Source organism: Sycon ciliatum, chromosome 1, assembly GCF_964019385.1.
Source record: "Sycon ciliatum chromosome 1, ocSycCili1.1, whole genome shotgun sequence".
NCBI lineage: Eukaryota > Metazoa > Porifera > Calcarea > Leucosolenida > Sycettidae > Sycon > Sycon ciliatum.
In genome coordinates, this window is record NC_088643.1 from 54,754,283 (window position 1) to 54,780,121 (window position 25,839).

A 25,839-nucleotide genomic window follows, 5' to 3' on the forward strand; every position below is an offset into this window, starting at 1 on the left:
CAAGCAAAAAAGAGGTTGCTTGGAGAGAAGACATAGTTATCTGAACCACCGGCATGCACTGATGAAGATAGGACTTGGTCAATACATGAGGTCGGAAGTAAAAATAGTTCATAATATCCTGCGCAGTAGAAATTGCAGAGCAATGCTAGACGAGAGCTCGAATCTACTGCGACAGCAATATTCGATGGCTTGCCAGACTGAGTGATCGACCTCCATTATTTTAGCTGGCGCACGCGTAGGCGGACGTGTGCACAAACATGCACTCGCACCAGCACGCGCGCGGGCGCACGCCCCAGGTACGTCTAAAGTTTCAGGCGGGGACGAATCGTGTGAAGCAAGGTGCCACCCGAGATAGAGCGGTGCTTCAAGTATGGTTGCAAGGCGATAAGACAAGACTGGAGAGTGAGCACGATGAGGGTGGCGTGATTTAGCAACATGCCGAATAGCTGCCATGCTGGTCGGCGATAGCTTCGGTGCTGTCGCAAAAAGAAATCAAGCGACATTCCTGTCCGTTGACGATGAAGACCACAGAAGACCTCAGAAGATTTTCGCTTTCACCTCAGAACCTGAAAGCACTGGGAAAAGGCTGTTGCACATTAGCTAGTTTTCGTTTTCAGTCCACCCTGAGCAGATTTCCTTTCCAGAGGGGTCGGCGAGAATATGTATCGTTCTTGCCTGCTGCTAGCTTTGGCTGGCCTTTTCCTGTCCGCCTTACTGGGTACTGATGGCAGATACTTGGGAAATAGCAAGAACAACGACCCTGTGCGAATCAGCGTTAGGTCCAGTAGCGACGATGCAGGAGAGTCTCTAGACTCCGCGGAATCTGCATCAGACGAAGACAGTGATTCCTCAGCCGACAGTACTAGCAATGCCAATCAAGGAGCCAACTGCGTTAACTGTGTTCAAAATGAAGGTGGCGGTGGACAAACAGGCGGGGGCACAGCGGATGCCTGTGGTCCAGTCCAAAGCTGCGAATCAGTTCCAGTGTTCACGTCCACGTTGGCGGTAACAGTATTCAACAATGTGGTGGTGGCGGGCCTAATCGACAATCAGCCCCAAACAGGAAGCATTGCGGACACCTTCTCGCAGACACTGAACGAATTGCAGTCAAGTGGTGTTTCGGAATGCTCCGCCTGTACCAACAATGGCAGATCTTTCTTCTGCACCTACAACTTTCTGACAGGGCCTACCAGAGAAATGACATTGCAACTGGATGTGGAAGATGTAAACGCCCAGCAACTCGCTGTTAACCGAATCATCTTCCAAACTGTGGAGATCCCAGTGTACGGTCGATTCCGCGTTACCTACACCAACCCAATGTTGCGCGCTGACAGAAAAGCGTTCCTGTCCGAACCTGACTCGATCGAAGTGAGGCTGCCAGGATCCAATATCTTCATTCCGTTCAGTCAAACAATGGGTCCGCTTCGGGTGAGTTATTCTTCACACACACACACGCACGCACGCACGCACGCACACACACACACATATACAGAACATAATCATGTGTGCATGTACAGTTGCGCTCGGTGAAATCCGACCCAAAGTGCAAAGCTGGCGCCCTGTACCACTTCAGATAACATCATTGTATTTGAAAATGGGTACGTCCAGCCGCATTTGTGCCACTTCCAGGGTGTCAAGGGCCGTACAAGTTGAGAGCGCCAAATATGCACTCTGGATCGGATTTCACCGAGCACAACTGTACATAGCCTACGTGTAGTATACCAGAGTGATGCATATGAACCTATAGATTATTACAATCATGTACATGTACATACGGTGATGCTGACCAGCAAAGTGCGGAGAGAGAGAGAGAGAGAGAGAAGAGAGAGGGAGAGAGAGAGAGAGAGAGAGAGAGAGAGAGAGAGAGAGAGAGAGACGGCTGGGTAGTGGGTACGAAGCCTTGATGTCGCTGTCTACCAATAGCACATGCAATTTACCAGCAGAAGATTAAGGTTATCATTAGCAATTATAAGGGCAGGCATGACCGGATACACGTGGCCAGTTGCCTGGGAAAATCGACCTTCGGGGGACATTGGGGTGAAAACCAGTTTTTTTTTTTACAAAATCTCATTGATATGGGTATGGACTCATGGAAAACGAAATATTAGACCGGCTAATGTATTTTTTCAGTATGATATGGCTCATTTTATGCGAGTACATGTATGTCCCAATAAGAATTTGTGACAAATGTAACTTTTGTCAAAAGGTGTTTGCATATATCACCTCTGGAACATAGAACATGGCTAATGATTCAAATATCGAGTATAATATGACCGTTAGCTTCGGGATAAACTGAAAATTACTACATTGGGTGCTATTGGGTGCTATTTTTGTAACCTGTTATCTTCCGCTTGCTGTTTCGAATGATCTGGATTTCGACAAGACTACAATGCACCGCTCATCAAACACGTTGTCACATCCCAGAATTCCAGTTGGTGATGTATGCATGTAGAAGTGAGCCACAGAGAAGCACCCAATGTATGGTCAGTGTAAGACAGACTGATCTCGGAGGTCACATGGTTCGATTGTGGAACGACGCATCATAGCTTCGTAAGAGCAAAGCCATTCGACTCAGAGAACTGGACTACACGCTATGACTGCCATCCCTGCAGTGCTTCGAAGAGCTTTTTCATCCGTTCACGCAATCTGTTACTGTGCGGCACCCACATCTTTGGGGAGCCCACAACAATGACATCGCGGCTTAAAGTCTAAACATGGAGTGCACATAATCATGACTGGTATTTCACTAATGATATACAAGTACATGACCGTACTCCAGCCTCCTCAGACTGACAAAATTGTCATCAACCACCACACCATAACCGCGCTTTCCAGCCGACCTCGACATGGCGACTCGACAGGACTCGACACAACGCATGGCGCAGTCACTTGGTGTGACGGTCGATGAAAATTTGTACAAGGCTGAATGCTGCTGCTTACCCATTTCTCCTCAGAATAAGAACACTCAATTCAGTGCCTAGATTACTAGAGCAATACAGGTTCTTAAATTTAAAAAAAAAAACTTTGAGTCTTTCCATTCACTAGTAATCACATGCCTCCTGAACTGACCATCAGAAAGGCTAGCTTCAGAGGGCATGATGGAGGAGGGAACCTCAGCCAGCTGAAAAGGTCCTACCGCAAAGGCAAATGACCAGGGTTTACAGTAAAGCAACCTTTAGACTCGTAAAATTGATATGTACAATCATGCAGTGGGTTGTACCCGTCGCGAAGCATCAGCAAAAGAGGAACATGATTTTGGGAGCCTTTTTCACGAGGGCAGCCTCAAACATGTGGCCACAAGTGTGTGTGTGTGTGGATAACACCAGTGCCAATGAAAGCAGACTTTCGGGGGAAAACCTGTACTAGTATAATGTACTCGATGGCATGCATCAAACCAGTGCTGCTTCTGCTGTTTCTGGTGCTGCTTCTGCTGTTTCTGGTGCTGCTGCTGCTGTTTCTGGTGCTCCTGCTGCTGTTTCTGGTGCTGCTTCTGCTATTTGGGTTTTGCTGGTGTGATTGGTATTATAGACGGAGTGCTGCTGCTATTTGGGTTTTGCTGGTGTGATTGGTAATATATTTGGGTTTTGCTGGTGTGATTGGTATTATATTTGGTTTTTGCTGGTGTGATTGGTATTATAGACGGAGTGCACAGTCACAAGACAATGCGGTTCTAGTTTCGACCCCAACGCTGTCATCACTACACCGCCACAACTTTTCCCAGAAGGCGTTTCACCACCAAGCGATGACGACCTCCGATCAAGCCAAGCACTGATTTCGGGAACAACGCTGAGTGGCCTGGCTTGTCCAAATCTATGAACAATCCGACGGCCAATAATTGCACACATTGGAAAAGGCGAGTTACCTTTCGCACGTTAGCGACACCGTGCTCCTATAATACCCCTGTCCCTCAGACTCATATCCCTGTCCTGCACACTTATATCCCTGTCCTGCACCGAATACAGCAATACAACCATTATAGCTATACATGTAGCCAATTACAGCTACACTGCAGCTGCTTCTCTCACGTTCTGCTTGTTCAGTGTTTCCTTCTATCCCAACCCATGGCGGCCATCATGTATGTGCACCGAAATATTTTCGCTGACGCAGCCTCCCAGCTCTTGAAAGGTGCACTGTACCTGAAAATTCTGGCTCCCAGCCTCGTTTTCAAGTCTGGAAAATAACGTTAGTAGCACACAGAAAAGTAAAATCAGTGCTTTCTATATCTCAAACTATCTTTCCAATACGTGTATCTCTATCTGCAGTACATAATCATGTATGCTTTCTACCCCACGAGATTTTCCCATAATTTTTTTTACTTTCTCCGGTTTGACGGTAATAACTAGCCTATCATGGTGACTATTATAGCTGTTATCTAAATCAGTGAAATAGCTATCTGTCCATGTATGTACATGGAATCTTGTTCATGCATAGTGATGTTCAGCTTGCTTTCTGGTCCCCACGCAAATACACGAGATCGCCAAGTAAGAAGTGCGCGATCTGCATGACAAACGCTCGTACTTCACGAGGAAAAGGAGATGATATCAGTACGGAAGATCGAGAGAGTGAAGTGTTTTAGTCTCGTTCACCGAGTCTCCATATTTTGAGAACTCATCAATGTGACTGCAACGCATGTTAAAATGCTGAGGGGGCCATGTGAACCCTCCACTATCGCACACAAAGCATGAAACTCTATGGTACGGTTGGACCAATCGAAAACTGCTTCTGCAGGTCCTGTACTGGAACCTGGTACAGTACCCTCTATTTCTCAGTCATGGTTCTAGCCCATACCACTATTCGCCTTCCTGGAAGTGGAACGATAAGTATGCTGCCACATACTTCAAGTAAAATTAATTGGGAACTCGTGGCCTGGCGTGACGGCAACATGAAATGCTGCGAAAGGGATTTTCGGTCCGTTTGACGACTTGGTGGTGACTCTGATATACTCACCTCCCACTGCTTTAGGAGCCGCAGCTGCACATTGATCATTGCGGGTGGTGGCGTTCATGCGGATGCGGAAAACCTGGTCTGACTGAGTCTCAAGTGCGGAGCCATGAAAAAAGAGAGTAAAATGTGATTAGAGAAGCCGGCAGCTTAGCTTTGCTGGACTGGTAGTGGTGAAATGTGACGTCACGGGACACTTGTCGCAGACAAGTGCAGAATTTCACGGTGCCGTATAACAAGCAGCTTGAAATTACGGTGAATATAGCTGCCCCACACACATGCCAAGCAACCATGAACTATCCCAGAAAAAAAGTTAACAATCAGGAGTTGAAAGAGAACAATGTTTCTGTTTCTACGAAAGAGCAAGCAACCAGCTTGCTAGAAAAAGCAGTATAAACCATATTCGCTATGAGTTAATATCCATAAGCCAGGAGCAACTATATACTTATTGTCAAGGCTTCACCATCACTCCGGCCAGGAACAGGCAAGATTTCTTGATGATTGCATCAAACATGCGTAGCCCACTACATGCGTATAGAAAAGCATTTTCCTTCATGAGAAAGCAGCTAAATGTTTCTATTCAGCAGTGTTCTAAAGTCTCAAGAAGAAAATAGTCTACCATCTCCACAAACATGCACTCTTACAGCGGGATACACTCCGTGATCAGCGACTGCCCGAAGACACAGCTTCATAAACCAGAGTAGCTCAAGAAATACATAGCAATACACATTATCAGCATCAACGAGCAGCCAATACACTTGCAGCCATGATAAGCCAGCAGATCCTCCACTGCAACCTACTGTATAAATATTAAAATAGTTACGGCACACCGGAGGAATGCTGGTGCGCAGATGCCCGGCACCTGCTGTAGTGCCCAGAGAAAGACACTCGGTGTTCGGCTGCAGCAAGAAAAGATCCTCGAGCAGCGATGTGTACAAAGTATGTATCCCATACACTATACACCTACGAACGGAAGTAAGCGATAACTAGTATTTTGCTTGGCCATTTAACCACTGTGCAGTGTCAGAAATCTCAGATATTGTTAGTCAAGGGAGTCTCGTGGTACGTCTGAGCACACCGTATGATGGTTCACCAACACGACTCATATTGCAATTTCTATGGTGGTGGTGCTGCAGAAACGCATGGTGGTCGAATTGTTTAGTTGAGTGAACCATATGCAATGCGCAGTACAATATCCATTGTCCGATCATTCTGCAGGAAAAGGTCAGAACACGCAAGATCGAGGAAACAAAAGGCTTCAAATAGCAGATGAAGAAGGAACTGACTTCAACTATGACCTTCGGTGAGAAACACGTACATTTTGAGTTTGACCTCAGTGAAGCTTCGCGAAAAACGTAATGCAACAACACAATAGCAGCGTACATCAAGGTGATTGATCAAGCGTCTGCCTCCAGCTGATTGAAGTCAATGATCCTTGAGCGTTTTCATCACTGGTGCACCATGGAGCAGTGTGCCCAGGCACACGTGAGTTCCAACAGTTATTTAAATACTGTGGCTGCATCAGAATAGTCCGATACATGCAATAGCGTTGCTTTCATGTGCCGTGCTTTGTCAACTAACCAAATTAAACAAGAAAGACATCACCAAGTCGGAGCTTGAACCACAACATGCATACGAGTGATGAACACTTTATTATTGTATTTGTATTTATGGATTCTCCACAGGCGTTGGCCTAAATCAAGGGAGTCTCGGTAACTGTTGGCGGGAGCATGCTTTTCCATACCACCTTGCCCGCGTACCACTATTTTGTAACTGCAGAGATAACTTACATTTCAATATAGGTAGCTGCAGGTGTCATAGCACAACAGCACTTAGCGATGCCCGGCCTTCAAAGTCTGATGATGGTGACGGTGTGTAGGCAGGAGATCCAGAGCCATTTGACAAAGCACGCCCATTTCCAGCACCTGAGAGCAAAATCACATACAGTTGCAATAGAGGTTACGGAAGTTCACACAAGCACACACACACACACACACACACACAAACGCGCGCGCGGCGCGTACGCGAATGCCCACAGAACCACCCAGAACCACACACTAAAACCAACACGCTCCGAAAAACATCATGGTGCTTTTCAATAAAACGGGAGCACAGTATTATTGTTTTGAAATTTAAGGAAAAATATTTCTGTTTGGGGGATTTTCTTGGTGCACTGGAACTTACTTAGGAGTAGCGACGGCAGTACTATTTGGTGAAATTGGTTCACGCTTCCTGCTGAATTTGATACTTGACTGCCTCACAACTGCCATTTGGAGCACACGATGAGCACGTTGAACCTGGGGCCTCGAGGGTTTTTTCGTACTGGAAACTAAGCACAACGTTATGTTTGTGCTCCAAGTGACTTTTCGGCTGTTTGAACACGTTAAAAATGAAGTGCTCCTGGAGCACAAATTCTGTTAGCCTACACAAACTCAACTGCTAAGGGGGAAAATCCCCTAGACGCTGTGTAGAGAGCAGGGAGTGATGCTTTCTTGCATGTTTGCAGAGTGGAAGGTCTGATGGGCTCAGCGTGTGCTCCGAATGATGGCAGTCGTGAAATCAGTCAAGTGTCAAGTTCGGCAGGAAGCGTGAGCTCCACGTACGGACGACCGAGTTCAGCAAATGAGACTTGTCTTTCATTTTCTGCTGATGTATTCACTAGGAAATACGTGTATGCTGTATTTCTCCAGCTATATGTCACACCATTTTATGACGTTGTGGGCAAAGATGGGGATATGACTTACAATCGAGTGTGACAACGTACTTGCAGTGTTCACGCCATATAAGCGCACGGGCCTATATCCGGATATAAGCACACCCTCACATACAAGCGCATGGGCTCGTAACTGAACATAATTCACGTTTCCGGTATCACTGTACCGATAATGACAAACTCATTCTGGAATTACGAAGTATTTAAAGGTGCTATCCGCAGGGACAGCATCAAAAAATGCTCTAAAAAGATCCGGATATAAGCGCACCCCTCACATATAAGCGCATGGGCTTAAAAGCAATCTTTTTCTATATTCGAAGTGGCGAAAACAGCAATACCGTAAAGTCTTGTATAAAAGCCGCACTTGAATAGAAGCCGCCCTCGAATAGAAGCCGCAATTTTGGGCCCATCAAATCACACATAAGCCTGGTTTTAGTGTTGATATAATATAGAAATACGTCGTGTCTTGTATAGAAGCCTGTCTCATATAGAAGCCTGCAAAATTTCACCAAGAAAGTCATAGAAGCCGCGACTTTTATACAAAACGTTACGGTATTCCAAATATAAGACCATGGGCTTATACGTGCGTGAATACGGTATGTGAATTATTATATTGAAACAGTATGGCGCAGACCTGAAATTGGGGGTGTTCCCTTCGCTATCATGTTATCAGGCAACGATCCTGTTAGACTTTGCGAAGTAAAATAAAGAATATATACATACATACATATGCCTTTATGGCCGAAACAGCTAGCTGTCTACAGCATTGGGTATCACGCTCCTCGGCTTTCGCCTTGTTGAGCACTCTCAGTAGGCTGCTCTAGTGCTGCTGCATCGCGCAATGCCCGCTACTTTTTGTAGTTTGAGCACTCTGGCGCTAGAGCGACGAGCTATCTTAATGTCTGTGGTGCCTCCTTTGCACCATGGCTGGTAGCTCGGCCTATTTAGCTCGTAGCTGTACTGATGAGGCCTTTACGGCCGAAACAGCTTGCTGTCTACAGCATTGGGTATCACGCTCCTCGGCTTTCGCCTTGTTGAGCACTCTCAGTAGGCTGCTCTAGAGCTGCTGCATCGCGCAATGCCCGCTACTTTTTGTAGTTTGAGCACTCTGGCGCTAGAGCGACGAGCTATCTTAATGTCTGTGGTGCCTCCTTTGCACCATGGCTGGTAGCTCGGCCTATTTAGCTCGTAGCTGTACTGATGAGGCCTTTATGGCCGAAACAGCTTGCTGTCTACAGCATTGGGTACATATATACATATATACATACATCATATTCGGGGAAATACAGTATCAGGGAGGTTAAGGACTCTGAAAGACGTTCGGGGTCCTGAACTGGTACATCAAGTGTTTTCGACATTTTCGATACCTGTACTCCGCAGAGTGTGTACAGATCTCAGTTTGCGTGAATGCTAGAAGTCTGTACATTACCTCTCGCTAAAGCATGTGCACCAGAGTTCTAGCCAGCGTTCCACGCAGACCTGTTCGAGACATTTGCATTGAAACCTTGGAGCAAAAGGATGCTGAACTGACTTCAAAAATACTCACCCAGGGAACACATTGATGCTGGAGATCTAAGCTTGCTTGGTGATGGCACAGGAGAAACATCCTTAGCCAGTTTTGCGCGGGCATGGAGCGAAGAAGCGCTGGTGTATCTTGGTGCAGCCACTCTAAAGTGCTGGCGTGTCAAACTTGAAGTTCTGCAAATCAAAACGATGGTTACAAAAACAGGAAACCACCTATGCAATCACTAATGCCATGGCCATGAAAATGCTTGCATGCGCGCACATCAGTAACGATGAATCAGAGACCCTTGGTCGGCGGAGTTACTTCTGCCCCGCCCCCACTTCCATCGAATATGCCACTGCCCCCGCTGTGCAGCATCTGATGCTTCTGTGGTATTAACCCTTTATCGACTGAACTCAATGTATGTGGAGAATTGTGCCCTCAACTTCTTTACCTTGATTTGGATGTAACTTTGGTTGCCCTAGGCCAACTTTCATCATCTTGGGCATCCTGAAAAGCCCCTGACGAGAGGAACACCAGGAGCCCAAACTCGAGTCCAGAAGATGTGCTGGAGCAGGTCTGCAAGCCAGCGAATGCGTTTCAGTGCGAGGCTCGCGCTCTAGATCGATCTTCATCCGCCATTTCACTTTCCTTGCTCGTATGAAGCTCAATTTTTTTGTAGGCACTCGCGGGAATTTGAATGAGTGAATCCTCGCCAACAGCTGACGAGTTCAGGGAAAATCCCGGCCGTTCAGTCACGCATCGCAGCCGTGAGCGCCAATTGACCATGACCAACGTTACGTGTGTTGTAACTCACTCACTGTTAATCTTATCACTCCGGCGATTCTTTGAGATGACAGCTGAGAGTTTTTTCTTCTTTCCAACATATTTCGTTCTCTCCAAACGACTGAGAATTGACCAAGTTACGATAGTTGGAAATTATTGAAAAAGGGTAGAATTTATCGATCAAATGGGATCGATAAAAGTATGTGTCGTCCATAAAGGGTTAAATGGGGAAAGTCCCAGGTTGATCGAAGCAGCCGCTACCGAGTTATACCAGCTTGAAGTTTGCACTAAATGTGGTGACATTATGATGACATCATTAACTTGCCCAGACTAGGCCAGAGTTATGACATCAGAGAGATAGACTTTGATGGGAGTAGATGGGGAAAAACCAATTTTTTTCTTGTTTCTCTGAAACAATGAATTTCATACTAGAATTTTTCCAGTCGGGATACCGGTAGGGTGCTATAATGTCCCATCCTGAAGTTTGAAAAAGATTCGACTTCTTTGGGACAATGGGGGAGGCAAAATACTGAAATTTCCGCATCTACTCCCATACAAAGTCTATCTCTCTTACGTCATAAATCCGGCCTAGTCTGGGCAAGTTAATGACGTTATCACGATGTCACCAAATTTAGTGCAAACTTCAAGCTGGTATAACTCAGGAACGGCTGCTCCGATCAACCTGGGACCTCTCACCATTGGAATCAGTGCATATCTTGCTACAGGTTGTGAAGTTTTCAATTTAGGGTGAACTTCCCCTTTAAGTAAAAAAAAGCAGTCATCCAAGCAGATTATGCCGCTTGGAGTAGCTCACCCACACAAACATGTGCTCACCCTTGACCATAGCCGACCGCAATGGTGGAACAAGGACTAAGCAAATGGCAACGAGGTAAGTATTGTAAGTGAAAGTCGACCACTTAACCTCTTTAGCACGACGCTACCTGAGCGCGCCCCACGACAACACCTGTAAAAGTCGCATTTTCCCATGAAAGTACTAGCTGCTCAAGGATCGATAACTTTACCTTCCCTTGGACGAATTCCACGATCTTGAGCTTCCTGGAAAGGTCTTGAGACGTGTGACAAACTGGTGTCAAACCTAGCTCAGAGCGAAACCAAAACCCCGTGCTACAGTCTGGCAAACTTCATCCACGCGCTCGACAGACCTGAGCACGGCCAAGACTAACCAAGCTCAAATATTCAGCTGCCATTTCGGTCTCCTTGCTCGTATCGAGCTCAAATTTTTTGTGAGGACTCACGGGATCCACTACCATCATTTGAATCTTGTTTCCATGGCAGCAGGTAGCGCACAAATGATCCATGATGGAAAATACGCGTTCTGCAGACTGCGCAAAAAAATCGAGTTGAAATTTGCCGTGTCGAGTCGCATATCTCAACAACCGGTAGTCACATCGCTTCGGCGATTGTTTCTATCGCCAGCTGAGAGTTTTCTCTTGCAGATACATGTTTCGATTGTGAGAATCGACCAAGTATTGAGTGAGTTACGATAGTTTGAACAAGTCACTATGGACTCAACACGGACCCCACGACTATGAGATGCAGGTTCACTGTACAGTGTACAGCGCGCGTCGTACTAGTACGACGGCCGTGGGGCATGCAACTCATGTGCGTCGTACTAGTACGACGCTCGCGCTAAAGGGGTTAATAATGTATTACTCACCTGGCGAATTCTGCCTCGGGTTTCTTCGTGCCATCAGGGAGGAATGCATCGTCAATCACCTGCTTTTGTGTTCTTCCACTGTCATGGAGACGAGAAACAAACAAAAAATCAGCTAGGAATGGTGGGTGCAAGCCTAGCCATTGCCAATCACAGATGGGATCATTGGGCCCAGCGTAACACAAGCTCCAGCTAAAAGAAACCTTGACTAGCCGGACTAGCATTTTCCAGAGATTGTAGGTTCACATCCGGGTTTCTTTCTTTTCTTTCTCATTCATTTGTGCCAATATCAGTAACTAAAGCAGACGAGAAGTAACCAGAAAAGATTCAAAAGCACGGAGGATTATTCTAACAAAACAGATTATCCGGACGCACTGTCAAGTTACCTGGCCAAAGATTAGGGATAATTCAGGTTCAGTTGTACTAGATTGTAGGTTTCGAAATTGGCTCCTCGTTGGTAGCTCGACTTGGAGGGGGGGGGGGGGTTGGGGTTGGGGAGGCATCCATAATTATAATCCCCTTAACAGAAGATAGGGGGAGGGGAAGGGGGAAGGTAATAGGATACATGTACTGGTATTCAATTTGCTCTGGACTATCATCTTCTACATGCTTGTTCTACACAGACAGCAATGGGGAGTACTAGCTCAGCACACTGCACTGTGTGGCTTGCTGGACTGCCTGGGAAAGGTTCCCTTTTGTCCTGCAATTGTAAACGGTGAATATATTAGGGAAGAGCGGTTTTCTTTCCTGAGCAGTCTACCAAACCATGCTTATAATACCCTGGTATGTAGAAAGAATCTGTCATTCCTTCTTCCCTATCACATAAATTTACAGCAAAGGAAAGCAGAGCTCTATAGACTTGTTTCTGCAGCTAGTAAAAGTGTTACGAATTTGTAGTACGACTATGATTTACGCATGTCGTTGTATTTGGTTCTTGTCTTGTGGAGTCCAGTGTCTGATGTCATAATGGTCTAAGTGTACGCGCGAGTATGGTGTGATGTGTGACGTTTATGGTATGTGGTGCATGCAAGAGTACGCGTAGTCAGAGTGTGAGGATGTGCTTCCGTCTGTGTGAGCGTGACTGTCAAGTGAATGCTATACATGCGCAGTGCTAGTTTGGTCTGGGAATGAGAGTCATGTGTGATTCGTCCGTGGTCTGGTTGTCTTGGCCTTGGTCATGTGTTCTGTACGTATTAGTCCCTGATTGGTCGTTTCGATGTGTTCGCCCTTTTCTCTGTTCTATAACTGTTGGTTGTTTATTATTTCTTTGTCTTTTCTCCCCCGTTCTCCCGCCCACCAGTTAGTTATTTATTACAAGAGATCTTATTCAAGAAACTGTGTCGTCCTCTTGCCCGCGTGGATGAGTCGGAGAGTGGTTGTGTGGCGGGGAGCGGGGGAAATTCCTTTACATTGGCGCCCAACTAGTGATCGTAACCCACGACCCTGAGTTCGTTTTCATTTAGCTGTGGCTTCGACTGCGAAACAACTATACCTATAGTTGTTCAGTTTCGACAGTTTATTTTATTTTCTTCGTCCAACTCCCTTCACCGAGATGGTTACTACTGGCAGTCCTGAGGCGTTCACCCGATGGTTACTACTGGCAGTCCTGAGGCGTTCGTCAAACGCCCCCTTACCCGGTGAGTCGCTCCCAGTAGAGGGTTTGGTTGTTGTATGTTCGTTGTGGTCCCGTCGTCTCACTCGATAGAGCATGAGCATCATGTCGACGTACTCGGGGTAGTGCCTCTTGGCAAGTTGCGCTTTATCTTTTCGCGCTATCGTTCCGATACCATCAGTCTTTGTGACGGCGATCCGGTTCTTGTGTCTCTCTTGTGTCTTTCTGTTTTGGTTTTTGGCAGTCAGTGTACGTATATTTGCTGGGGTTTGTGCAGTTTCTTGATTAGCCTTTCAGTGTAGTCGTGTACCTGTTTGGTTTGTCAGCTTAGTTCGGTTTGGTCTTTCAGTGAGCGTCTTTTGTTTATCTTGTTTTGTGTCGACCTGCTGGTTCGGTTTTGAAGTTGCCACACACGCATTCCTGTGATGGTTTGTAGGATTCTCGTTTCGGATCCAGGTTGAATTTTTTTGTGAGCGTATGGTTTTGTAATAATTGTGTTTCGGCATGTGGGTCTCTCTAGTTCGTTTGGGTGGGCGTCTGATCATGGTGAGCCACGGTCTGCCTGGTGGTCTGCAGGGATCCTGTGTTTTGTTGTATCGGTTAGCCTTGCGGGTGTTATGGTTTCCGCGTGTTGCTGGTTGGCCCTTGCGCGCCCCAGTCGGTCCCTGACAGTTTTTTCTCGGTTTTTTCAGGTTCAATCCCTGTGGTTTTTTCAGGTTCAATCCCTGTGGTTTTTTCAGGTTCAATCCCTGTGGTTTTTTCTCTATAATATTATTTGCGTATTGGTGACCAGTTGTTTGTTTTGTTCCTGCTGTCCTCACCTTGTACTGATCAGATGCTGCTGTACCTGTGTTTCTTTTTTTTGCCCTGCTTGGCGCACCAACAACAACAACCGACTGGCCAAGACGCCGATTTCCCAAGATTCTGCTTCCGTGAAGGCTTCCTATTCCAAATCGGATCACACATCTCTGGCAACAGCATTCCGTTGTCCTATCGTTTGGTTGTGTTTCCCCTTGTTTCTTTTCTCTGATCTTTGTCGTTTGTTCTGAGAGTCGAGGTCGACTCTCGCCGGAGGGGAAGGCTATGTTACGAATTTGTAGTACGACTATGATTTACGCATGTCGTTGTATTTGGTTCTTGTCTTGTGGAGTCCAGTGTCTGATGTCATAATGGTCTAAGTGTACGCGCGAGTATGGTGTGATGTGTGACGTTTATGGTATGTGGTGCATGCAAGAGTACGCGTTGTCAGAGTGTGAGGATGTGCTTCCGTCTGTGTGAGCGTGACTGTCAAGTGAATGCTATACATGCGCAGTGCTAGTTTAGTCTGGGAATGAGAGTCATGTGTGATTCGTCCGTGGTCTGGTTGTCTTGGCCTTGGTCATGTGTTCTGTACGTATTAGTCCCTGATTGGTCGTTTCGATGTGTTCGCCCTTTTCTCTGTTCTATAACTGTTGGTTGTTTATTATTTCTTTGTCTTTTCTCCCCCGTTCTCCCGCCCACCAGTTAGTTATTTATTACAAGAGATCTTATTCAAGAAACTGTGTCGTCCTCTTGCCCGCGTGGATGAGTCGGAGAGTGGTTGTGTGGCGGGGAGCGGGGGAAATTCCTTTACAAAAGGGTTGTTTCAATAACTCCCTCGCCGCTAGGAGCTGCATCAGCCACCTTGGTAAAATAAGGCATGATGGAGGTGGCCTGGCACAAGCAACACGTGAATAGCTGGTTTTGTTTCTGAGCACAATTGTATAGCCGATTGTCACGCGGATGTGAAAGCTTTGCTTTTCTCTACCACCATAACCTTACTTCACTTGGCAGTACCTACCTATATCGATGGCTCATGGTTCGATTGAACAACGAATCCTTTGGAAGTTCGTCAGGTTTATGTCTCCTGCAGGCAGTGAGAAGAACAAGCCAAACATTTGTGATACTGGCCACATTGCCAAAAGCCATTACAACTACCTCATGGCCTGAAGAATCTTTACCTCTTCTTGCATGCAATTGCTACTTCAAAAGTGCTGCAAGAAACTGTAGCACCCTAGGCCACACCAAACACATTAATTGGAGGTTGTCCCCCATATGTCCCACACTCAAGGAACATCGTAGCAATTTACTTTCCCGGAGATCTGCTTGGTCCCCAGTACAAAAAAATAGAAGCCAAACCTGCCAAATTTAATGGGATAATCCTCAATGAATTTAGTTGGCTTGGCCTATTAAAAGCAGCTTTATGGTTGAGCAGTTCACTGTAACTTAGTGTAAGCCTATTTGAGAACTGACCAGCCTAGTGCAAACAAACACCTGTCATTGCTGGCAGGTATTCACCTTAACCTTGTCATTTGAACAATAGCATACCTCTGTGCTGTCATGTTTGTTGAAAGTAATATCACTGCCAGCCCTCACCAACACCGTCAAGCTGCGTACCTGATAATCATGCCTTGTTACTCTGATATGATCCAGTGCTATCTAGCTAGCTTAGGCAGGCTGTGATTGCTTACTATAGTCATGAGTGCACATGTACAGTGCTGGCCAGTGCAGTCCAGGCCACTCGATCCACAAGCACTGTGCCCCCCCCCCCCCCCCAAGTCACATGATACATGATGATTATGTGAGCTGAGCTGGGATACATTGCTGTAGGACCGGACATCAAGGTCTGCTTAACTGGGGGGGGGGGGGAGGGGAGGGGGAGGAGGGGAGGGGGAGGAGGGGAGGGGGAGGAGGGGAGGGGGAGGAGGGGAGGGGGAGGAGGGGAGGGAGAGGAGGGGTGCAGACAGTGAGCCAGTGGTTGAACTTCACTGGCCAGCATTGTACAGTCATGTACCCTGATAAACTGCATGTATCAGAAAAACAGGATATTCATAGTATGCAGGAGAGCCTGTGACTTTCTGCATTCGTTGGAATGCCACTACCCTCAGGGTTCAAAGCATCGGATTTTAAGCTTCTAAAGTGATGGGGGAAAATCCATCTCAGTGATAAAAGCCTCACAACCCCAATCGCTGCAGCAGCAGATTTGTCACACTATAATTATGAACAAAGATTTGCAATGATGCGGCATGTACCTTGAAGACATAGCAAGCCGAAGAATACCCACAACAGCACAGGACTAACCTGAAGAACGTGTGATGTTCAACTATGCTCTTCCACACAATCTTGCAGAGGCTCTCTCGCTCAAATCGAAAGTGGAATGTCTCGCTGCTGCTACCCGTACACGTCTTCTCGTCCACTGCCACGGTGAGGCCTAGCTTCTTGCGATGGAAGAAGACTTCTGTCACCTTGAACCACTGATGTATGATCTTCAAGTGAAGGTGCGGCAAATCACCTTCAAACACCGAAATGCCCTCGTGGGACACACCAAGCTTTCCTTTCGACTCTTTCTTGTCCTGTAGGAAACAAAACGAAATCAGCTTCTGTTTTTTACGTAATTCGGAAGTCGTGTTGTGTTACAAAGAGTGTCGACCCAGCATGGAGATCACTGGAGCTGGGTAGAGACCCAGCCCTGTTACAATGCTCACGGTGAGAACTATTGGGCGTTTAGAACAAGAGCAGCAACATATACTATTTGTTGGATCATGGTGGACTAAAGGAAAAAGAACAACAATAGCCCTCTCCAAACTCTCTTTCTCTCTCGCACCCACATCCATGTGTGTGTGTGTGTGTGTGTGTGTGTGTGTGTGTGTGTGTGAGTGTGCATGTGTGTGTGTGTGTGCGTGCATGCGCGCGCACACCCACACCCCCACATACACATGCACATTTAGACACGCCACACCATCCAGTAATAAATATCATTTCTTGGACTTCTAGGGCACTAAGACATTGTGAATAGCTAACACGTACAAGCATTGTGTTGTAGAAATGAATTCCATAGAAGCTCAGCTTGCTGCACTCCTCAATGAACATATAATCTGCTTCAGTTGGCACCATTTTCCTGTGAATTGACAAAAGACAAGGAAACATTGACATTTCATTCCTAAAAAGTGATTCTCCACTCTTCCATCGAAACGTTGAGGTAAGCGGGTCAGCATTTCTAAGAATTACTCTTCCTGAAACTGTTAAACAGGCAAACCAGCAATCTTGTGTTTCGAAGGTGAATGCACAGCCAAACCTGTGGAATCTTGATCACTCAAACATTGATTTTTAAGGGAAATACTTCTCATTATCCGGACGTCCCAATAAATTGCGTTCCGTAATACGGATGCATGCTGCAGATGCAGTAATCTCACTCTGGGTACAAGCGCACGAACATTAGATTGCAGGAATCATACATGCATAGGTTAAAGTAATAGTATAGTCACAGCCAGCGCATAATTGAAGGACATGCAGAGCACCACACTAACCAAAATAGCATAAGAGGCTGCCCTTACCCATGAGTCGCATGTAGCTTTGCAACACGCTCAACAAACTCGGGTGGCTGAACACAGAGAAAAAAGAAGTCCTCAAAATTTAGGAGAGCATAATGTCTATCTATACTTGGTGAAGGGTGTGCCTCAGTCATTTTCATTTTCAGAATTGTTTGCAGAATTGCAATGTCCCTCCAAGGGTAGCATGATACCTTTTCTTACCAGAAGTGCAGACACTTCACCACTCCACATGCATTCTGAGCCCAGTTTGTCATTCATCTTAGAGTAGAATACGAAATTGCCGAACATGCCCCTTTCAACCAACTACAAACTAAAAATGTTCCAATAATATTCTAAAACTGAGAAAGCATACTCGTACAGTGCTCACCTCATTGTCCAGCATCGAGAAGGATTCCAAGTACCCATCATCATGCTCTAACGGGTCATATTCGCCAAACTCAGCTGTGAAAAACCAGCAATAAAAATACAAAATTAGATAAATTGACGCCATGCCATTCCTCTGTTTTGCCCGCTCTTACACAGCCTACTGTAGTATCAGTCTCCCTGTCTCCGTGTCTGTTTCTCTCTTTGTGTCTATCAGACTCTATCTGTCTGTCCGCCTGTCGGTCTGTATGTCTGGCTGTCTTTCTGTCTCACTCACATACACACACATACACACACATACACACAAACACACACACACACACATACATACATACACAAAGACACACACATAAGTCATAAGCGTCCACACCAAGTTCGTGATATCCATGCATCCCTCATTCCAGGCCTAATCCAATGAAGATCAAAGGCATTGATAACTTGGATCAATAGAGGAATCGGTGCACCTTATAAACCCACATTACCTTTTGAAAGATTGGAAATATCGTGTTACCATAGAAATCTCAACATTCTGTTTAATGATAATGCAGGACGAAGTCTATACTACATTCTTAATTTTTGCCTAGTTTGCATTATTATTGGGCGTGGAATATTTCTCTCACTCAAAACAAGAAGAAGCACAGTAGGGAGATGTAAATGGACTTACACTGAACTGCCAGAGAAGCTAGAAGAGTGGCAGTGTCAACAGAGCACGGCAGTCTGGACAGATATGAAAGTAAATGCAAATGTACACAAACAATTCACTGGAAACATGCACACATGCATGTAAGTCGACTGGCTACTGATCGAAGCCTATTAAGTGCTACAAAAGGTTGCACGAGAGGCAATCTAGAGACCAAGGTGGTGGTCAGAATGATGATGTTGGGAGTGATACTCACCCGTCCACGTTGGCAAAGGGGTTTATCGAACTCTTCACTTAGCTAAGTCAGTGGTGGGAGTGGCGACAGGATATGTAAATATCACAGATCCCAATGTGGCACACCTGCTGTTACCTTTGTGTCACGTCATGCATGAGTAATGATGTTTTGCTCGATGAAATTACCTTCCATTGATGAGGTCTTTCCGAAGTTGAAGGCAGAAGAGGTATCTAAAAGAAGGAACAGAACATCCGGTATTGCATGGGAGACAGGGAGAGAAATAGTGTTAGGGTTTGCATGTATCCGACTGCTAGAACTCAACGGTTACGAAATCGTAACGGTTTCGGTTTCTAACGGGTTTCAAGCACAGGCAGCCGAACGAGAGTCATTTTTTGCAAGGTTTACTGTGCTCAACATCATGGCATAACAATCAATGACAATCAATTCAAAAGGTGCCTTTAAACCTCCAGCTTCCATTTCTCTAATTGCCTTCCACAAAATCTAGACTCCACTGAACAGGGAATGTCAATGAGGCTGACTTGGCGTGGGACTTTTATACCCGCAGTCACGTCGCGCGCACACACAGTTGGACAATAGCTAGCCCAAGACTAACCGTGTTGCTTCATCCTGGAGGTCACTCGGCTTGGAAGGATAGAACTTAACCAGGAACTTGAAGGAATGGGCAGCATCTGACAGACACAACGGACAGAACAAGGTCGGAATCACTGGACTTCATCAGTGACATCTCGAAAATGGTTTATTTGGTAGTTGGGCTATGAAAACTGAAAATACAAAGTACAGTGGAACTCTGATCATACTCCCCCCCCCCCCCCCCCCATAGGGAGCAAGAAAGTGTTCTTAGTGTCCGCGGTGCTTCTTATCCCGACATACTTCAGTGTGGATTAATCCAGCAGCGCTGCAAACAATGTCCGTCCTAAGCAAAAGTATGTCTTATCAGCGTGTGTGCGAAGTGAGTTCCACTGTAGTCCATTCTTCCAAGCAGTCAGCAGAATAAGCAGCAGCAGCATCATTGTTGAGATAACGATATGTGTAGTATGCATTGCAAAGTGATAATCTAAATCAGTGAAAACATGCTCACACGGTGGACAAAGGAACCTTACCTCGCAGTTGTTTCTTGATCGGTTTCAGCGCATCCAGCCATTCCTATATCAAAGAATTATATCACAAAACATGGGAATGGCATCAAAGCGTTGCAGCGTTGCAAACGTACACGTGCATTCCTACAAGTCCATGGAAAGAGCAAAGTTAATATCAAAGATAAGCGTCAACGCTTCTTGCAGCATTTGAATAGGCAGCGACATGGGACAGAAGTTTCAAAAGCGCAAGCAATAGCACAAACTGGATCGAAATATCATGAATGCGTTGCTGAATAGAACTGTGTTGGAAGAAATATTTAAAGACGATGAAATGGGGCTTCGAACTACAGGTAGACTCCCTCTAATTCGAATACGGTATAATTCGAACATTCCGTGTAATTCGAACTTTTTCGTCGTACCGATCTTCTGCAAGTCACTTCAAGTCAAAATCGAATGCATAATTCGAAGTATGAAAAGTGTGCCGGTTGGATAATTTGAACCCAGTCTTCGTACAGAAGAGCTGTTGATTGGCTATGTCCTTTGAACGCTTATTTCGAAGTGAGATCGAGTTGCTATCCTTGTAATTCGAAGTTCATTCTTTTCTCCTTCTCTAGCCAAGAGTAGCTCAAAAATCGATCGATGGTCCGCTGCAGGATCGACTATAGCGTTCAAGAAACCCACCTTCTCTCGAAATTTGATTCAAGCCCGTGCGAGGCAAATTGCAAAGGTTTGATTGAAGACGACTTCTTCCAGGTGGCTGACTCTCTTCGCGGATCTCGATGGCCTTTCTTACCGCGCCAGCTCGTGCGCGGAGGTGTTGGCGCACAACAACACTATTGTCGTAAATATTGTCTATGCCTTTGCTCCACTTCCGTTCTTCAGAACGACGTGCTGCTGTCCAACGGCCTTCATGACGCGGATTAGGCAGCGCAGTTCTTTTCCGTTGGAATGGTTTCAGGAAAGCTGCAGTGACTGACAACTTCTTCACTAGAAGATGAAGATGTCAGAATGATTTTGTGTCGATCCAGTGTTTTGATAATCCGTTGTACATGATCGCGTACCGGTACGACCACCTATGTTTCGTTGATGCAAATAAAAATGTGCAAACAATATTCAGCATGCGATTTCAAGCATTTTGACATACATATCAGTGCATGGGGCTGCATTTGGATAATTCGAAGTTCCGGATAATTCGAAGTTAGGGCCTGGCAATTTTAGGGTTCACGGATTGGCATGCTAGCGTCGCCAGCTACATCATGCACGTGACAGGCGCGTGCATTATACTGTCCCACACAATCGGTCAGTGCTCAAATCGCATTTTCCCATCAATATCACTCACTTTCAACTCTACGGGATTCATTACGGTTGGCTCAAACTGCCTGAATTTTTGAATCCACACGCACGAAAGACGTTCCAAGACTTCCACCGTTCGTATTTTTTAAAACGAGTTCCGGGTTTTCCAGTAACTTTGGCCAAAGTTCGGCTAAAAAAACAGGGGGAGCCGTTGCGTTTCCGTAAAATACTGAACGGTAGAAGGATAGCCAAGGTCGAGAGCAAAACAACAAGCCATTATTTGTCAAAATCGAACAAGAAACGGCTCAGCGCATCTATTTTCCGTGCACGCGCGCGCGTACTTTGGCCGACAAGGTGTGGAGAATTTCTGAAGAAGAAGAATAACAAGAGCAGCAGCGCTCGGAACAGCCGTGCTGGATACTTCCAATCCCGACGATGGAGCGTGTTGGCTGTCGTGAGCTGCTGAAACGACCATGACATTTCTTTTTCTTTGTATACCCTAGATATCTTGACGTGCCCTTGCTCAGTTTCGGCCTCTTTACAGGAAGAATATTTTCTTCCATGGCATCAGCGGCCAAACAGCAAGAAGAGCAACAGATCGAGATTTGCAGGGCAAACAAAGGATGCGTGCAGCTACATCTAGTCAGGTTCGATGCAGCTGCGCTTTGCCAGAACCTCAGCAGATAAGAAAAGACGACAGAGTGTCTCAGATGGAACTGGCTCTTTCGCCAAGACCGCCACCGCCGCCATCATCAAGTCCAGGTCAGTCAGAAAAATGCAAATCCCGAGTGAAGTGAAGCCACTGAAGCCAAGGAAAAATTCAAAAAGTACGCTCTCCGGCTAGACTTCGAGTCGATATTTTTTTACTTCGATAGGCGCTGTCGCGGCCTGTAGCGCGTCCATAATCCAAAATGGAGGCGCACGTGACGGGTGCTTTTAGTGGCAAGCCGTGAACCCTAAATTTGAGGTTCGAATTAAAGGGAGTCTACCTGTACATGTAGTTTCCGTGCAATACTCTTACACGTTGGTGGACACCAGTCGTTTCTTGTAGCTCTGTAATATAAGCAAATAGAGTTGTGAAGACTGCCACAACTCAATGGTGCTGCTATTCATGCCGTACCTTTTATTCAATGTTTTGGTCTTAGGCCTTTAGGAACCTAACGAAGGTCTGAGACTGAAACATTGAGTAAAAAAATGAACTTGGAGTAAAGTGAATACAGAATAGCAGCCCGATTTGAATTTTGGCAGTTACTCCCAAACCCACAAATTGTCTTTCCAATATGGTAATGTGAATAATGTATTCATTTTCTCATACCTTCAAACCTTTCTCATTTTCAAATCGGAGCCCAAAATAGTCCTTTTCTCTCACGCTGACGTAGCGAAATGCTTCTTCCAGCAGTTGGTGCCCAAATGCCTTTTTCTACAGCACACAGTGACCACCACAGACAAATGATATGATGAGAGCCGACAGGCCGTGTGTAAAGCGTGCACATACACATTATACACACACGCACATGCACACACACACACACACACACACACACACACACATACATGCGCACCCCTCCCTCCCCCCCCCCCAAACACACACACACACACACACACACAGAATGATGACATTCAAATATTGTGCGCTGTGCAAAATGAGTACGCATATCTTGTATCTGCTAGGCAACACTGAATAAAACGGCGCCGCTTGAATCCTAATGGCGGTGCAAAGCCTCACCTTCTGAGTAAGGGCAGCATTACTGTGTCACTTCACCAAATTCCGAGTACTAATGTGGACACAAACTCCTAATATTGACATCCCCATTCCCTGCTACGGCTACCTAGCAATGACTCCGAGCTCCATTCAGAGCTTCTTAGGATAAAATTCTATTTCGTTGCTTCTCCGAAATCGCACTTCCCCCATGCTACGGAGTAGATTTGATTGCAAACGTGATAGCATTGACATGTCTCTGACAACCCTGCAGCATGTTCCCACCATCTGAAAAAGCATGCAGCTGCTCCAGATTGCTCCAACTATTACATTGGAAATTCTGGTCTAACTTCCAGCTGTTTTTATAGAAGAGGACGATGAAACTTCCAGCTGTTTTTATAGAAGAGGACGATGCCGAGATAGTCAGTCCCCTCAGCCCACTGGCATAGTGTGCCACACAATGTGCACCCGAACACATAGTGATGTATCTACGCATGCTATCTCTTCACAACTGTCAACCAAGAGCTGATATGAATAAATAGCTCCATCACTTGACATGATTCGAATGATATCACTCCAAAACATGATGGCCAACTTTCTTGTTTTCTCATTCTCACATCTGTACAATGCGGATGCCCTAAACATTAGGCCCTGATCCGAAAAACATTCAGCAATAATTTCCACTTCTGGGTGGGCAGATATCATATTGGCAAACACATCACCCAGATATAGCAAGCTGGTTTTGTTTGCAAATCGTGTGGCCAAGGCAAACACGTTTCTCTGTCTCCAGCAAAAGTTAATGGCATCAGGTAGTGACGACATTAGCGTGGGGAACAACCGAAAAAAAAGAAGAAGTGCAAAATACAATTTACTTACACTCAAATCTAGAGTTATATCAGTCTCATCTAAGAGCTCCAGACGACATAGAAGGATATCTGGCATGACGCTGACTCCCAATGAACGTCGCAGGAAGCAAAATACTAGTACTCGTTCTCGTCCTCGCTAGATCAGCGCGGTCAGTGCATCGCCCAGATCGCTGGCGGTCTTCTCCTTCTCTCACCGAGTACCGGTGTGCGGCGTGCGTACGCACCACCAACGCTACCAAACGGAGTGAACGATGAACGAAAAATCTCAAGACGGCGAGCCTGGATTCACTAGCGGATAGCAAAACTACCGGTAGTGGTACAGTGATTTCTATGAAACATGCAGAGGGATAGAGAGTTGTTGATCTCAATGGCCACCAGAAAACAGGCCAAGCAGCTCCAGGAGGAGGAGGCCTGTAAACGTGCTACAAAAGTACAAATAATTATTGAACACCAGAACACCGGTACTCGGGCGGTAGTGCAGAAGTAGTGGAGTAGAATGTAGAGTGATGGGTCGAGATCGTAAATGACACCTCGCCACTCTGCCAAGAAAAAGACCAAAAATACTGTGTGCTGAAGTCTTTCGATCTTTGATTGAACCTAGTACCTGCCCATTCGGGCAGCACTACTGTGTCATCAGTGAATGCACGTGTTGTGCGCCTACGCAGCGTATCTACATGCTGCATGACCATGATGACAGCGATGCCCAACAAAATACATGCAAGGCACTGCACTGGTGTTGCAGATGCTCAGATCTACATACTACCGGTATTACAGTACTCATTCTGCGGACAGTACATGATTGTACAGTAGCCTGATCTATTTGTACTACATGTACATGCACATTGTAGATCTACATACAGTACTAACATAGCCATTGGCATTGTACTTTGTACTGTAGTAGGTCTACCATGATTGTATACCTCAGCTCAGTATAGATTCTTGTGGTCGGTCTACCTACAATGCTACAGTACATACCTGACCTGCTGAGGCTAGCTTTGTAGATCTACACGTGTGCAGACTGATCAGTGATCTGGCACGGATGTCACACGCTGAGTGTGTGCGTGCGTGCGCATCAACACCGGACACCGGCCTTGTGCATTACCTGATTACCATAAATGATTACAGTATGTGCGAACTACAGTACATCGTCTATGTCACGTATGTGTATGTGTGTGATTCAGATTGTAGCTGCTACTTTTGAATACTTGTCTTTACTACGACTTTAGTTTATTGCGACTTCTTGGTGAGTTGTTAGGCTCTATGCCGTCACACACGACAGCCTGGTGCCGTTGTGGGCCTTGTGGCACCGACATCTAGTGAACTGCTACATACTGTCGACATGTCGTGTACTGTACCAGGAAGTGTTTAGTTCTTGTCGACTGTAACTGTAAGTATTATTATACACGTAATAATGTACATGTACGCCTTTTCCCTCTTATTCTTTGCGCTGAACTCAGGGGGTGATTGGTTTTAATTTTCTAGCTATTGCAATGCCATTATAAGTGGTTGACCTCACTAAAAAGAAATCTTTGGGGTATGATTCATGTACAATTCATGTACACTTCTAGTACGCATACATGATGTACCTGACAAACTGTAATGCATGGCTGTATTGGTGGGAATGATTCGAATGTCACTTGTTCCGTGATCATGGTGATGGTGCACTGTAAGGAGTAATACACTGTACAACTAAAATAATCACTTCAGAAGTTCAGTAAAGGACGGTGCATAGACCACCCACTGACTCTGTGACCCAGTGTAGTGGGCGCGCCTGTAGGTACAGGTACATGTAGGTGGTGTATGGTGTGTCTGACTGGGTACCATGGGTACCACTACTACACACACTAGTAGTACACTACATTGTACTAAGCTAGGCTGGGGAATTCAGTGGCACACATAATCCCAAGGATGGGAGCCATGGAGCATGGGTGCAATTATGTAAAATGGTGTTTTGTGGTTCGCTCTTCTCCATACATGTACATGTACATTTACTGCATGATTATTCACTCCGTGCCAGCCTACATTTTTCTATAAACCATCCCAGGCAGGACAGGCGCGTGTCATGT

The 25,839-nt window shown here is 45.9% G+C and overlaps 2 protein-coding genes across 2 annotated transcripts; one reads left to right on the top strand and one right to left on the bottom strand.

Annotated features, from left to right (window-relative positions):
- Nucleotides 1-398: 398 nt before the first annotated feature.
- On the top strand, nt 399-4,422 carry LOC135831108 (uncharacterized). Its single transcript, XM_065343372.1, has 2 exons — nt 399-1,428; nt 3,640-4,422. Exons 1-2 carry the CDS (start codon nt 661-663, stop codon nt 3,814-3,816), a joined length of 945 nt encoding a protein of 314 aa, XP_065199444.1. The 5' UTR covers nt 399-660; the 3' UTR covers nt 3,817-4,422.
- An 816-nt stretch (nt 4,423-5,238) lies between these two features.
- Nucleotides 5,239-24,325, bottom strand: LOC135831103 (band 4.1-like protein 2). Its single transcript, XM_065343368.1, has 15 exons — nt 23,784-24,325; nt 22,524-22,628; nt 19,940-19,982; nt 19,432-19,507; nt 19,004-19,048; nt 18,608-18,660; nt 17,948-18,021; nt 17,584-17,630; nt 17,057-17,147; nt 16,331-16,602; nt 15,051-15,116; nt 11,623-11,700; nt 9,201-9,352; nt 6,732-6,866; nt 5,239-6,153 (listed from the first exon to the last, which is right to left on the bottom strand). Exons 1-14 carry the CDS (start codon nt 23,847-23,849, stop codon nt 6,757-6,759), a joined length of 1,278 nt encoding a protein of 425 aa, XP_065199440.1. The 5' UTR covers nt 23,850-24,325; the 3' UTR covers nt 5,239-6,153; nt 6,732-6,756.
- Between the last annotated feature and the right edge of the window lie 1,514 nt (nt 24,326-25,839).

Bases quoted from the DNA above. Each gene is read 5' to 3' on its own strand.
- LOC135831108 (XM_065343372.1), top strand. From the start codon at position 661: ATGTATCGTTCTTGCCTGCTGCTAGCTTTGGCTGGCCTTTTCCTGTCC. The intron at 1,429-3,639 runs GTGAGTTATTCT...TTGGTATTATAG, and splicing joins AAACAATGGGTCCGCTTCGG to ACGGAGTGCACAGTCACAAG.
- LOC135831103 (XM_065343368.1), bottom strand. From the start codon at position 23,849: ATGCCAGATATCCTTCTATGTCGTCTGGAGCTCTTAGATGAGACTGAT. The intron at 17,148-17,583 runs GTAAGGGCAGCC...GTCAATTCACAG, and splicing joins AAGCTACATGCGACTCATGG to GAAAATGGTGCCAACTGAAG. The intron at 16,603-17,056 runs GTACGTGTTAGC...TGTTTCCTACAG, and splicing joins ATTTCTACAACACAATGCTT to GACAAGAAAGAGTCGAAAGG.